Consider the following 15350-nt stretch of genomic DNA (forward strand, 5'->3'; position numbering starts at 1 on the left):
ACCTACTGTTCCCCGGTAGGCAGTCATTGTAAATAAGAATTTGTTCTTAACTGACTAGCCTGGTTAAATAAAGGTTACATTTAAAATGTAAAAAAGCTTCTCTCTGAGTGTTTTAATATATATGATGTTATGATGCTTTTCGCCAGGCTTCAAAGTGCTTTGTTGGGTTGGTATTTCTCCTCTCCTCGTCTCTCATCGTCTCTCCTCGTCTCTCTTCTCATCGTCTCTCCTCGTCTCTCCTCTCCTCGTCTCCTCTCTCTCCTCGTCTCTCCTCTCCTCGTCTCTCCTCATCGTCTCTCCTTGTCTCTCCTCTCCTTGTCTCTCCTCTCATCGTCTCTCCTCTCATCGTCTCTCCTCTCATCGTCTCTCCTCTCATCGTCTCTCCTCTCATCGTCTCTCCTCTCATCGTCTCTCCTCTCATCGTCTCTCATCTCATCGTCTCTCATCGTCTCTCCTCTCATCGTCTCTCCTCTCATCGTCTCTCCTCTCATCGTCTCTCCTCTCATCGTCTCTCCTCTCATCGTCTCTCCTCTCATCGTCTCTCCTCTCATCGTCTCTCCTCTCATCGTCTCTCCTCTCATCGTCTCTCCTCTCATCGTCTCTCCTATTCTCGTCTCTCCTATTCTCGTCTCTCCTATTCTCTCCTCTCCTATTCTCTCCTCTCCTATTCTCTCCTCTCATCGTCTCTCCTCTCATCGTCTCTCCTCGTCTCTTTTTTTCTTCTCTCCTCTCCGATTCTTTCCACCTCTCGCCTCTCCACGTCTCTCCTCTCATCGTCTCTCATCGTCTCTCCTCTCATCGTCTCTCCTCTCATCGTCTCTCCTCGTCTCTCCTCTCATAGTCTCTTCTCTCATCGTCTCTCCTTGTCTCTCCTCTCATTGTCTCTCCTCGTTTCTCCTCTCCTTGTCTCTCCTCTCCTCATCTCACCTCTCACCGTCTCTCCACGTCTCTTCTATTCTATCGTCTCTCCTCTCATCGTCTCTCCTCTCATCGTCTCTCCTCTCATCGTCTCTCCTCTCATCGTCTCTCCTCTCATCGTCTCTCCTCTCATCGTCTCTCCTATTCTCGTCTCTCCTATTCTCGTCTCTCCTATTCTCTCCTCTCCTATTCTCTCCTCTCCTATTCTCTCCTCTCATCGTCTCTCCTCTCATCGTCTCTCCTCGTCTCTTTTTTCTTCTCTCCTCTCCGATTCTTTCCACCTCTCGCCTCTCCATCGTCTCTCCTCTCATCGTCTCTCATCGTCTCTCCTCTCATCGTCTCTCTCTCATCGTCTCTCCTCCTCTCTCATAGTCTCTCTCATAGTCTCTCCATCGTCTCTCCTTGTCTCTCCTCTCATTGTCTCTCTCGTTTCTCCTCTCCTTGTCTCTCCTCTCCTCATCTCACCTCTCACCGTCTCTCCACGTCTCTCCTATTCTATCGTCTCTCCTCTCATGGTCTCTCCTTTCATTGTCTCTCCTCTCGTCTCCTCTCCTCGTCTCTTGTCTCTCCGCTCATCGTCTCTCCTTGTCTCTCCTCTCATCGTCTCTCCTCTCATCGTCTCTCCTATTTTCTCCTCTCATTGTTTCTCCATGTCTCTCCTCTCCTAGTCTCTCCACGTCTCTCCTCTCCTCGTATCTCCTTTCATCGTCTCTCCACGTCTCTCCTCGTCTCTCCTCGTCTCTCCTCTCATCGTCTCTCTGTCTCTCCTCTCATCGTCTCTCCTAGTCTCTCCTCTCACCATCTCTCCTCGTCTCCTATTTTCTCCTCTCGTCTCTCCTCGCATCGTCTCTCCTCGCATCGTCTCTCCTCGCATCGTCTCTCCTCGCATCGTCTCTCCTCGCATCGTCTCTCCTCGCATCGTCTCTCCTCGCATCGTCTCTCCTCGCATCGTCTCTCCTCGCATCGTCTCTCCTCGCATCGTCTCTCCTCGCATCGTCTCTCCTCTCATCGTCTCTCCTCTCATCGTCTCTCCTCTCATCGTCTCTCCTCTCATCGTCTCTCCACGTCTCTCCTCTCCTCGTCTTTTCTCTCATCGTCTCTCCTCTTCTCGTCTCGTCTCTCTTCTCGTCTCTCCTCTTCTCGTCTCTCCTCACATCGTCTCTCCTCTCATCGTCTCTCCTCTCATCGTCTCTCCTCTCATCGTCTCTCCTCTCATCGTCTCTCCTCACATCGTCTCTCCTCTCATCGTCTCTCCACGTCTCTCCTCTCATCATCGTCTCTTCTCGTCTCTCCTCTCCACGTCTCTCCTCTCATCGTCACTCCTGAGAGGAGAGACGATGAGAGGAGAGACATGGAGTTACGACTGATATATTGGGAGTCAGCCTGCCCAAGCCGGGGTCAGAGGTCAGTCCCACTTTTACTGAGAAAGGAGAAAACAACTAGACTTTTCCATAGGCTCTTTTCTGACAAAGGGTTACCGACTCTGAACTCCCGGACGTGGTGTGAATGTGTCATGATGAAAAACCAGTCATAAAGCTGTGTGTCTGAGGCATAGTAAAAGAGTCTAATCAGGTACCTGGATTGATCGTCCCTTAAAGGTAGGTAGGACCCAGCAATATGACATAAACACAGAAAGTAAACAGCAGCGTGGGTCAATTTCCGCAACAACTAAGAGCGTTGAAGCGCGAGGCACAAATTCTCAGCCATTTTGGTTCCGTGGGTCCCACGTTGTAACAACGTAAAGTGAACCCATGTACATGTGCAGATGCTGTGTGTGACTATGTGAGAGTGAAGTCTTGCATCTCACTCATCTCAATATCTGCAGTGCTGCTTGTGGCATTTCACTGGGTCTACGTTTAACAAGGCCATCAGCAGTTACTGGTGCTCTTTTTCAGGTGGTATCTTGGGGTATTTGGTTTTCAACCTTGATTTGTTTTTGCTTTGTCTGTTGTGTGTCTGGTTTTATGTTAATTGTCTCTGTGTTGTCTTTTTCTGTGTTGTCTGAACGTTGCCTGTGCGTTGCCTGAACGTTGCCTGTATGTTGTCTGTCTTGTGCAGACACCGGGCTGTGACCTGATCCTGGGCTCGGACCAGCAGGAGGATGCCTGTATGGTGTGTGGAGGACAGAACTCCACCTGCCTACACCACAGGAGTGTGTACCAGAATGCACAGGGAGCAGGTACACACACACACACACACACACACACACACACACACACACACACACACACACACACACACACACACACACACACACACACACACACACACACACACACACACACACACACACACACACACACACACACACACACACACACACACACACTCAAAGCATAGACAGAGCAAACAAAATGTCAAAGGCTGACACACTGAATGTACAAAACATTACAAACTTCCTAATATTTGGTTGCACCCCCTTTTGCCCTCAGAACAGCCTCAGTCTGTCAGCCATGAACTCTACAAGGTGTTGAAAGCGTTCCACAGGGATGCTGGCCCATGTTGACTCCAATGCTTCCCATGGTTGTGTCAAGTTGACTGGATGTCCTTTGGGTGGAGGCCCAGTGATTCACACAGGAAGAAACTGTTGAGCGCGGAGAAACCCAGTAGCGGTGCAGTTCTTGACTAAAACCGGTGCGCCTGGCACCTACTATCATACCCCGTTCAAAGACACTTCAATCTTATGTCTTGCCCATTCACCCTCTGAATGGCACACATATACAATCCATGTCTGAATTGTCTCAAGGATTAAAACCCCTTCTTTAACCCGTCATCTACACTGATTGAAGTGGCTTTAACAGGTGGCATCAATAAGGGATCATAGAATTCACTTGGTCAGTGTGTGTCATGGAAAGTGCAGGTGTTTCTAATGTTTTGTACACAGTGTATATGTTTAGTCAAAGCTGGATTCATGAAGTTTCGAACACTAATGGTACTTGCTGCACTCTAAGAAACAGAATGTACAAACAGAGTGTCAACAGAATGTTACTCTAGGCACATAAATGACCTCTGTGTTTTCTGAGGGTCAAAGCAGAGGCCCCCCAAACTATAAGCTCTGGCCCTCTGCCATGGAATTCTCAACTTAAGTGATTCCTGCAGGACAGTGACCGAGTGTTCAAGCAGCAGAGGGAAAGACACACACACACACACACACACACACACACACACACACACACACACACACACACACACACACACACACACACACACACACACACACACACACACACACACACACACACACACACACACACACACACACAAAATCAAATCAAATCAAATCAAATCAAATTTATTTATATAGCCCTTCGTACATCAGCTGATATCTCAAAGTGCTGTACAGAAACCCAGCCTAAAACCCCAAACAGCAAACAATGCAGGTGTAAAAGCACGGTGGCTAGGAAAAACTCCCTAGAAAGGCCAAAACCTAGGAAGAAACCTAGAGAGGAACCGGGCTATGTGGGGTGGCCAGTCCTCTTCTGGCTGTGCCGGGTAGAGATTATAACAGAAAATGACCAAGATGTTCAAATGTTCATAAATGACCAGCATGGTCAAATAATAATAAGGCAGAACAGTTGAAACTGGAGCAGCAGCACAGTCAGGTGGACTGGGGACAGCAAGGAGCCATCATGTCAGGTAGTCCTGGGGCACGGTCCTAGGGCTCAGGTCCTCCGAGAGAGAGAAAGAAAGAGAGAATTAGAGAGAGCATATGTGGGGTGGCCAGTCCTCTTCTGGCTGTGCCGGGTGGAGATTATAACAGAACGTGGCCAAGATGTTCAAATGTTCATAAATGACCAGCATGGTTGAATAATAGTAAGGCAGAACAGTTGAAACTGGAGCAGGAGCATGGCCAGGTGGACTGGGGACAGCAAGGAGTCCTCATGTCAGGTAGTCCTGGGACATGGTCCTAGGGCCCAGGCCAGTTGAAACTGGAGCAGCAGCATGGCCAGGTGGACTGGGGACAGCAAGGAGTCATCATGTCAGGTAGTCCTGGGGCATGGTTCTAGGGCTCAGGTCCTCCGAGAGAGAGAAAGAAGGAGAGAAGGAGAGAATTAGAGAACGCACACTTAGATTTACACAGGACACCGAATAGGACAGGAGAAGTACTCCAGATAAACAAACTGACCCTAGCCCCCGACACATAAACTACTGCAGCATAAATACTGGAGGCTGAGACAGGAGGGGTCAGGAGACACTGTGGCCCCATCCGAGGACACCCCGGACAGGGCCAAACAGGAAGGATATAACCCCACCCACTTTGCCAAAGCACAGCCCCCACACCACTAGAGGGAAATCTACAACCACCAACTTACCATCCTGAGACAAGGCCGAGTATAGCCCACAAAGATCTCCGACACGGTACAACCCAAAGGGGGGAAACCCAGACAGGCCGACCACAACAGTGAATCAACCCACCCAGGTGACGCACCCCCAGGGACGGCACGAGAGAGCCCCAGCAAGCCAGTGACTCAGCCCCGTAACAGGGTTAGAGGCAGAGAATCCCAGTGGAAAAAGGGGAACCGGCCAGGCAGAGACAGCAAGGGCGGTTCGTTGCTCCAGAGCCTTTCCGTTCACCTTCCCACTCCTGGGCCAGACTACACTCAATCATATGACCCACTGAAGAGATGAGTCTTCAGTAAAGACTTAAAGGTTGAGACCGAGTTTGCGTCTCTGACATGGGTAGGCAGACCGTTCCATAAAAATGGAGCTCTATAGGAGAAAGCCCTGCCTCCAGCTGTTTGCTTAGAAATTCTAGGGACAATTAGGAGGCCTGCGTCTTGTGACCGTAGCGTACGTATAGGTATGTACGGCAGGACCAAATCAGAGAGGTAGGTAGGAGCAAGCCCATGTAATGCTTTGTAGGTTAGCAGTAAAACCTTGAAATCAGCCCTTGCTTTGACAGGAAGCCAGTGTAGAGGCTAGCACTGGAGTAATATGATCAAATTTTTTGGTTCTAGTCAGGATTCTAGCAGCCGTATTTAGCACTAACTGAAGTTTATTTAGTGCTTTATCCGGGTAGCCGGAAAATAGAGCATTGCAGTAGTCTAACCTAGAAGTGACAAAAGCATGGATTAATTTTTCTGCATCATTTTTGGACAGAAAGTTTCTGATTTTTGCAATGTTACGTAGATGGAAAAAAGCTGTCCTCGAAATGGTCTTGATATGTTCTTCAAAGAGAGATCAGGGTCCAGAGTAACGCCGAGGTCCTTCACAGTTTTATTTGAGACGACTGTACAACCATTAAGATTAATTGTCAGATTCAACAGAAGATCTCTTTGTTTCTTGGGACCTAGAACAAGCATCTCTGTTTTGTCCGAGTTTAATAGTAGAAAGTTTGCAGCCATCCACTTCCTTATGTCTGAAACACATGCTTCTAGCGAGGGCAATTTTGGTGCTTCACCGTGTTTCATTGAAATGTACAGCTGTGTGTCATCCGCATAGCAGTGAAAGTTTACATTATGTTTTCGAATAACATCCCCAAGAGGTAAAATATATAGTGAAAACAATAGTGGTCCTAAAACAGAACCTTGAGGAACACCGAAATGTACAGTTGATTTGTCAGAGGACAAACCATTCACAGAGACAAACTGATATCTTTCCGACAGATAAGACCTAAACCAGGCCAGAACATGTCCGTGTAGACCAATTTGGGTTTCCAATCTCTCCAAAAGAATGTGGTGATCGATGGTATCAAAAGCAGCACTAAGGTCTAGGAGCACGAGGACAGATGCAGAGCCTCGGTCCGATGCCATCAAAATGTCATTTACCACCTTCACAAGTGCCGTCTCAGTGCTATGATGGGGTCTAAAACCAGACTGAAGCATTTCGTATACATTGTTTGTCTTCAGGAAGGCAGTGAGTTGCTGCGCAACAGCCTTCTCTAAAATCTTTGAGAGGAATGGAAGATTTGATATAGGCCGATAGTTTTTATATTTTCTGGGTCAAGGTTTGGCTTTTTCAAGAGAGGCTTTATTACTGCCACTTTTAGTGAGTTTGGTACACATCCAGTGGATAGAGAGCCGTTTATTATGTTCAACATAGGAGGGCCAAGCACAGGAAGCAGCTCTTTCAGTAGTTTAGTTGGAATAGGGTCCAGTATACAGCTTGAAGGTTTAGAGGCCATGATTATTTTCATCATTGTGTCAAGAGATATAGTACTAAAACACTTGAGCGTCTCTCTTGATCCTAGGTCCTGGCAGAGTTGTGCAGACTCAGGACAACTGAGGTTTGGAGGAATACGCAGGTTTAAAGAGGAGTCCGTAATTTGCTTTCTAATAATCATAATCTTTTCCTCAAAGAAGTTCATGAATTTATCACTGCTAAAGTGCAAGTCATCCTCTCTTGGGGAATGCTGCTTTTTAGTTAGCTTTGCCACAGTATCAAAAAGGAATTTCGGATTGTTCTTATTTTCCTCAATTAAGTTAGAAAAATAGGACGATCGAGCAGCAGTAAGGGCTCTTCGGTACTGCACGGTACCATCCTTCCAAGCTAGTCGGAAGACTTCCAGTTTGGTGTGGCGCCATTTCCGTTCCAATTTTCTGGAAGCTTGCTTCAGAGCTCGGGTATTTTCTGTGTACCATGGAGCTAGTTTCTTATGAGACATTTTTTTAGTTTTTAGGGGTGCAACTGCATCTAGGGTATTGCGCAAGGTTAAATTGAGATCCTCAGTTAGGTGGTTAACGGATTTTTGTCCTCTGGCGTCCTTGGGTAGGCAGAGGGAGTCTGGAAGGGCATCAAGGAATCTTTGTGTTGTCTGTGAATTTATAGCACGACTTTTGATGTTCCTTGGTTGGGGTCTGAGCAGATTATTTGTTGCAATTGCAAACGTAATAAAATGGTGGTCTGATAGTCCAGGATTATGAGGAAAAACATTAAGATCCACAACATTTATTCCATGGGACAAAACTAGGTCCAGCGTATGACTGTGAGAGTGAGTGGGTCCAGAGACATGTTGGACAAAACCCACTGAGTCGATGATGGCTCCAAAAGCCTTTTGGAGTGGGTCTGTGGACTTTTCCATGTGAATATTAAAGTCACCAAAGATTAGAATATTATCTGCAATGACTACAAGGTCTGATAGGAATTCAGGGAACTCAGTGAGAAACGCTGTATATGGCCCAGGAGGCCTGTAAACAGTAGCTATAAAAAGTGATTGAGTAGGCTGCATAGATTTCATGACTAGAAGCTCAAAAGACGAAAACGTCATTTTCTTTTTGTAAATTGAAATTTGCTATCGTAAATGTTAGCAACACCTCCGCCTTTGCGGGATGCACGGGGATATGGTCACTAGTGTAGCCAGGAGGTGAGGCCTCATTTAACACAGTAAATTCATCAGGCTTAAGCCATGTTTCAGTCAGGCCAATCACATCAAGATTATGATCAGTGATTAGTTCATTGACTATAATTGCCTTTGAAGTAAGGGATCTAACATTAAGTAGCCCTATTTTGAGATGTGAGGTATCATGATCTCTTTCAGTAATGACAGGAATGGAGGTGGTCTTTATCCTAGTGAGATTGCTAAGGCAAACACCGCCATGTTTAGTTTTGCCCAACCCAGGTCGAGGCACAGACACGGTCTCAATGGTGATAGCTAAGCTGACTACACTAACTATGCTAGTGGCAGACTCCACTATGCTGGCAGGCTGGCTAATAGCCTGCTGCCTGGCCTGCACCCTATTTCATTGTGGAGCTAGAGGAGTTAGAGCCCTGTCTATGTTGGCAGATAAGATGAGAGCACCCCTCCAGCTAGGATGGAGTCCGTCACTCCTCAGCAGGTCAGGCTTGGTCCTGTTTGTGGGCGAGTCCCAGAAAGAGGGCCAATTATCTACAAATTCTATCTTTTGGGAGGGGCAGAAAACAGTTTTCAACCAGCGATTGAGTTGTGAGACTCTGCTGTAGAGCTCATCACTCCCCCTAACTGGGAGGGGGCCAGAGACAATTACTCGATGCCGACACATCTTTCTAGCTGATATGCACGCAGAAGCTATGTTGCGCTTGGTGATCTCTGACTGTTTCATCCTAACATCGTTGGTGCCGACGTGGATAACAATATCTCTATACTCTCTACACTCGCCAGTTTTAGCTTTAGCCAGCACCATCTTCAGATTAGCCTTAACGTCGGTAGCCCTGCCCCGGGTAAACAGTGTATGATCGCTGGATGATTCGCTTTAAGTCTAATACTGCGGGTAATGGAGTCGCCAATGACTAGAGTTTTCAATTTGTCAGAGCTAATGGTGGGAAGCTTCGGCGTCTCAGACCCCGTAACGGGAGGAGTAGAGACCAGAGAAGACTCGGCCTCTGACACCGACCCGCTGCTTAATGGGGAGAACCGGTTGAAAGTTTCTGTCTGCTGAATGAGCGACACCGGTTGAGCGTTCCTACAGCATTTCCTACCAGAAACCGTGAGAAAGTTGTCCGGCTGCGGGGACTGTGCCAGGGGATTTATACTACTATCTGTACTTACTGGTGGCACAGACGCTGTTTCATCCTTTCCTACACTGAAATTACCCTTGCCTAACGATTGCGTCTGAAGCTGGGCTTGCAGTACAGCTATCCTCGCCGTAAATGGCACAGCGGCTGCAATTAGAAGGCATCATGTTAATGTTACTACTTAGCTTCGGCTGTTGGAGGTCCTGACGAATCGTGTCCAGATAAAGCGTCCGGAGTGAAAAAGTCGAGGAAAAAATAAATATATGAACGGTAATTAAAAAGTGAAACCCGTAAAGTTGTCAGGTAGCAAAATAGGTTGGCAACAAAACGCACAGCAATTTGAAAACAAGCCTGCAAGTTGTGACCACACACACACACACACACACACACACACACACACACACACACACACACACACACACAAGGACACACACACACACAAGGACACACACACACACACACACACACACACACACAAGGACACACACTTGCACTCTGTGCAAGGCAGACACAGGCACCCAAACAAGAATACACAGGTAGGTTGGCAACAAAACGCACAGCAATTTGAAAACAAGCCTGCAAGTTGTGACACACACACACACACACACACACACACACACACACACACACACAAGGACACACACACACACACACACACACACACACACACACACACACACACAAGGACACACACACACACACACACACACACAAGGACACACACACACACAAGGACACACACACACACACACACACACACACAAGGACACACACTTGCACTCTGTGCAAGGCAGACACAGGCACCCAAACAAGAATACACAATAATAAATTCCGCCTCCCCCCTCCCCTCGATACACACACAAACCCACACAGACATACACACACAAAGCGGCCAACACCTCTGGCGTGCGATTTGGCACTGCGCTCCATTCTGAAACAGAATCCTCTGTAGAGCTGGCTCCGCGTGTGGGCACAGTGACTGAAGAGAGGCTGTACTGCTTCATGATGGTTCAGCTTGAGTTCTGAAACAGAATCCTCTGTAGAGCTGGCGCCGCGTGTGGGCACAGTGACTGAAGAGAGGCTGTACTGCTTCATGATGGTTCAGCTTGAGTGAGGAGACAACATGGAGATAAAGGAGGCTTTGTTTGAGTGCCTGGGCAGCCTAGGAGGGCTTCCCGGGTTTTCTCTCCTCCTGCAGCTGTGTGTCCCAATGAGGCATAACAGATTTGATGCCGCTGGGCGTAATCATTGCTTCCCACAGGGTCAAAAGCCAAGGGCCCAGAGAACTCATCACGGTCAAGCTATACATACATTTATATTTGAGTCATTTAGCAGACGCTCTTATCCAGAGTGACTTACAGTAGTGAGTTCATACATTTGTCTTACCTTTTCTAACTCGAAGATCTTCTTAAGGTCAGGCACGTCTGGTGTGCAGGTGTTTGTTCCAGCCCGGTACTAACTCACCAGATTCAAATAATCATCACGGTCAGGCTATAACACTAATGTTAACCGGAGGCGGAACAGAACCCTAACTCAAGGTTGATAACTCAAACCCTACAGCTGAACTCTACAGGATAGGCACTTTTGTGGCCAAATTGTGTGAAGATCTTTGTTCCAGCCTAGCACTAATACAAAAATACATCTCGATCAGTTTCATAACTCTACATCCCTGTGCAGATCTATCACATACATATAGATCAGTTTCATAACTCAACAGCCCTGTGCAGATCTATCACATACATATAGATCAGTTTCATAACTCAACAGCCCTGTGCAGATCTATCACATACAACTAGATCAGTTTCATAACTCAACAGCCCTGTGCAGATCTATCACATACATATAGATCAGTTTCATAACTCAACAGCCCTGTGCAGATCTATCACATACATATAGATCAGTTTCATAACTCAACATCCCTGTGCAGATCTATCACATACAACTAGATCAGTTTCATAACTCAACAGCCCTGTGCAGATCTATCACATACATATAGATCAGTTTCATAACTCAACAGCCCTGTGCAGATCTATCACATATATATAGATCAGTTTCATAACTCAACAGCCCTGTGCAGCAGAGTTTCATAACTATCAGATCATCACATATATCTAGATCAGTTTCATAACTCACAGCCCTGTGCAGATCCCATATATCTAGATCAGTTTCATAACTCAACATCCCTGTGCAGATCTATCACATACATATAGATCAGTTTCATAACTCAACAGCCCTGTGCAGATCTATCACATACATATAGATCAGTTTCATAACTCAACAGCCCTGTGCAGATCTATCACATATATCTAGATCAGTTTCATAACTCAACATCCCTGTGCAGATCTATCACATACATACAGATCAGTTTCATAACTCAACAGCCCTGTGCAGATCTATCACATACATATATAGATCAGTTTCATAACTCAACATCCCTGTGCAGATCTATCACATATATCTAGATCAGTTTCATAACTCAACATCCCTGTGCAGATCTATCACATACATACAGATCAGTTTCATAACTCAACAGCCCTGTGCAGATCTATCACATACATATAGATCAGTTTCATAACTCAACAGCCCTGTGGTGTAGGGTTAGGGTTAGCTGACGTAAGGAGAGACGAGACAAAACTAGACCGTTTAATAATTTTGTGTTGTAGAACAGCTGACTTACTCCAGCTCTTCACACAACATGGCAAAATCTTTGTGAGTCATTAATTTAATGGAGACAGTCTGAACCATAGGGATAGATAGAGGACTCTGGATGGTTTAATTGCATGAGTTGGATTTGTCCTACTTTTGCTTTGCTTTTGGCCATGCTACAACCACCGGAATTTGAATTAAAAGCTATTTCATGGCATTTTTAACAGTACCTACTAACTCGAAACAGGTACAGCCACACAGTGATGTTAGCTTGCATAGAAAATGTTTTTGGTTTTTAGATGTTGCTAGATGTTTGTTTGAACGAGGAAGTCCTGAACACAGCTGAACTTATTAAGGGTATGCCCCTCCGGGGTCTGGAGGCCTTTGTTCTAGCCCAGCACTAACATACGAGATTCATTCAAAAAACTCAAACTCTGGTTCATAACGAAGTCTATTGCTGAACCATAGAGACAGATAGAGGACTCTAGATGGATATAACCCGTTTTAGCATGGACATTGCAATTGAGGGCTTCCACCATTTTAAAGTAGCAAATGATTAGAGCATTGTCTTCAAATGGAATTGCGTATGGTTAGGAAATGTCTTTAAAGCGGCAATCTACAGTAGAAACAATAACAAAGCGTTCTTCCTGGTTCAGTAAACAGCTGAGGGAATGAACCACTCTCATGTTCATAGACAAAGCTATGGATGCAAGGACTGACCATGATATCAACATTATAGTTTTAACCATGTTTTGAGGCCATATAGTGTTTGTTAACATTTTCTTTGTTTACAAAAGGAGTAAAACAAGCTTATATTTTGTTTTCTGATGAGGTAGGACAGATGAAGTATGTTTATGAGGCATTTATAAGTTCAGTGGGAACATATAATTAATTTATCCCCATAAATGTATGTAGCAACTGCTGATTGCCACTTTAAGCCATATCACCTCAATCTAGTGACCAAAATAAATTAATTTCACACAATATTTGGATCAGGACTCAGTGTTACAGGTGGCGGTAAATCATCATATTAGCTTTACGCTTTCTTCAAATGGACCCGTTTAAAATAGCACTATAACTCTTAATTCACACACAGCTTTAATCTCAGAGACCTACAATTGTCAAAACAAGAGCAACGGTTTCTCAGTCCCATAGAAAAACCACGATGAATAGGGTAGTCTTGCTGCTCGCTTTTCACACACCAGCAGCAGGGGAACCACAGAGATGTTGACTGCTTTTGACTAGTGAAATATCACTCTTTAAATGAATGGTTCATTCTTTTGGCTCGATGATGAAATATCCCTCTTTGGTTTAACCATTAATAAACTGTCTGTAAATCATTATGTAATCCTAATTTAGTTATCATTAATGAGTAAATTAAAACGTATTAACAATTTGCTATGAGAATATATCTCAGGAAAAAAGCTATATGTATATAGGGAGGGAGGCCTGCTCGCCTCCCTACCACTGAGGAAGTACAGTTCCCGCTCAGCCCAGTCAAAACTGTTCGCTGCTCTGGCCCCCCAATGGTGGAACAGACTCCCTCACGACGCCAGGACAGCGGAGTCAATCACCACCTTCCGGAGACACCTGAAACCCCACCTCTTTAAGGAATACCTAGGATAGGATAAAGTAATCCTTCTCATCCCCCCCCCTAAAAGATTTAGATGCACTATTGTAAGGTGGCTGCTCCACTGGATGTGATAAGGTGAACGCACCAATTTGTAAGTCGCTCTGGATAAGAGCGTCTGCTAAATGACTTAAATGTAATGTAAATGTATATAAACTCAATAAAAAAAGAAACGTCCCTTTTTCAGGACCCTGTCTTTCAAAGATCATTTGTAAAAATCCAAATAATTTCACAGCTCTTCATTGTAAAGGGCTTAAACGCTGTTTCCCAAGCTTGTTCAATGAACCATAAACAATTAATGAACATGCACCTGTGGAACTGTCGTTAAGACACTAACAGTTTACAGACGGTAGGCAATTAAGGTCACAGTTATGAAAACTTAGGACACTAAAGAGGCCTTTCTAATGACACTGAAAAACACCAAAATAAAGATGCCCAGGGTTCCTGCTCATCTGCGTGAATGTGCCTTAGGTATGCTGCAAGGAGGCATGAGGACTGCAGATGTGGCCTGGGAAATAAATTGCAATGTCCGTACTGTGAGAAGCCTAAGACAGCGCTCCAGGGACACAGGACGGACAACTGATCGTCATCGCAGTGGCAGACCACGTGTAAAAACACCTGCACAGGATCGGTACATCCAAACATCACACCTGCAGACAGGTACAGGATGGCAACAACAACTGCCCGAGTTACACCAGGAACGCACAATCCCTCCATCAGTGCTCAGACTGAGGGCTTGTAGGCCTGTTGTAAGGCAGGTCCTCACCAGACATCACCGGCAACAACATCGCCTATGGGCACAAACCCATCGTCGCTGGACCAGGCAGGACTGGCAAAAAGTGCTTTTCACTGTTGACTCGCGGTTTTGTCTCACCAGGGGTGATGGTCGGATTCGTGTTCATCGTCAAAGGAATGAGCGTTACACCGAGGCCTGTACTCTGGAGCGGGATCGATTTGGAGGTAGAGGGTCCGTCATGGTCTAGGGTGGTGTGTCACAGCATCATCGGACTGAGCTTGTTGTCATTGTAAGCAATCTCAACGCTGTGCGTTACAGGAAAGACATCCTCCTCCCTGGTACCCTTCCTGCAGGATCATCCTGACAAGATCCTCCAGCATGACAATGCCTCCAGCCATATTGCTCGTTCTGTGCGTGATTTCTATCAAGACAGGAATGTCAGTGTTCTGCAATGGCCAGCGAAGAGCACGGATCTCAATCCCATTGAGCACGTCTGGGACCTGTTGGATCGGAGGGCGAGGGCTAGGGTCCGGGAACTTGCAGGTGCCTTGGTGGAAGAGTGGGGTAACATCTCACAGCAAGAACTGGCAAATCTGGTGCAGAGCATGAGGAGGAGATGCACTGCAGTACTTAATGCAGCTGGTGGCCACACCAGATACTGACTGTTATTTTATTTTGACCCCCCTTTGTTCATGGACACATTATTCAAATTCTGTTAGTCACATGTCTGTGGAACTTGTTCAGTTTGTCTCAGTTGTTGAGTCTTGTTATGTTCATACAAATATTTACACATGTTAAGTTTGCTGAAAACAAAAGCAGTTGACATTGAGAGGGCCTTTTTTCTGAGTTTATGTATATGTATTTACTTTAATAAAGTTTTATATGTGTTACACATAAGCATATACAGTATATATTCACAAATATAAATATATATTTTTATATATATATATATATATATATATTGCATATAACACATACTACACCACATAT

At 45.6% G+C, this 15350-nt stretch overlaps 1 protein-coding gene across 1 annotated transcript in view; it reads left to right on the top strand.

The window, feature by feature from the left end:
• adamtsl5 (ADAMTS like 5) overlaps window positions 1–15350 on the top strand; it is a 75187-nt gene that overhangs the window by 45753 nt on the left and 14084 nt on the right. The window contains exon 7 of the mRNA XM_046333042.1: window positions 2977–3097. Within this exon, the coding sequence (XP_046188998.1) occupies window positions 2977–3097 (121 nt within the window). The remainder of the gene's footprint in view (window positions 1–2976; window positions 3098–15350) is intronic.

The sequence above is a fragment of the Oncorhynchus gorbuscha genome, unplaced genomic scaffold (genome assembly GCF_021184085.1).
Source record: "Oncorhynchus gorbuscha isolate QuinsamMale2020 ecotype Even-year unplaced genomic scaffold, OgorEven_v1.0 Un_scaffold_333, whole genome shotgun sequence".
NCBI classification, from domain to species: domain Eukaryota; kingdom Metazoa; phylum Chordata; class Actinopteri; order Salmoniformes; family Salmonidae; genus Oncorhynchus; species Oncorhynchus gorbuscha.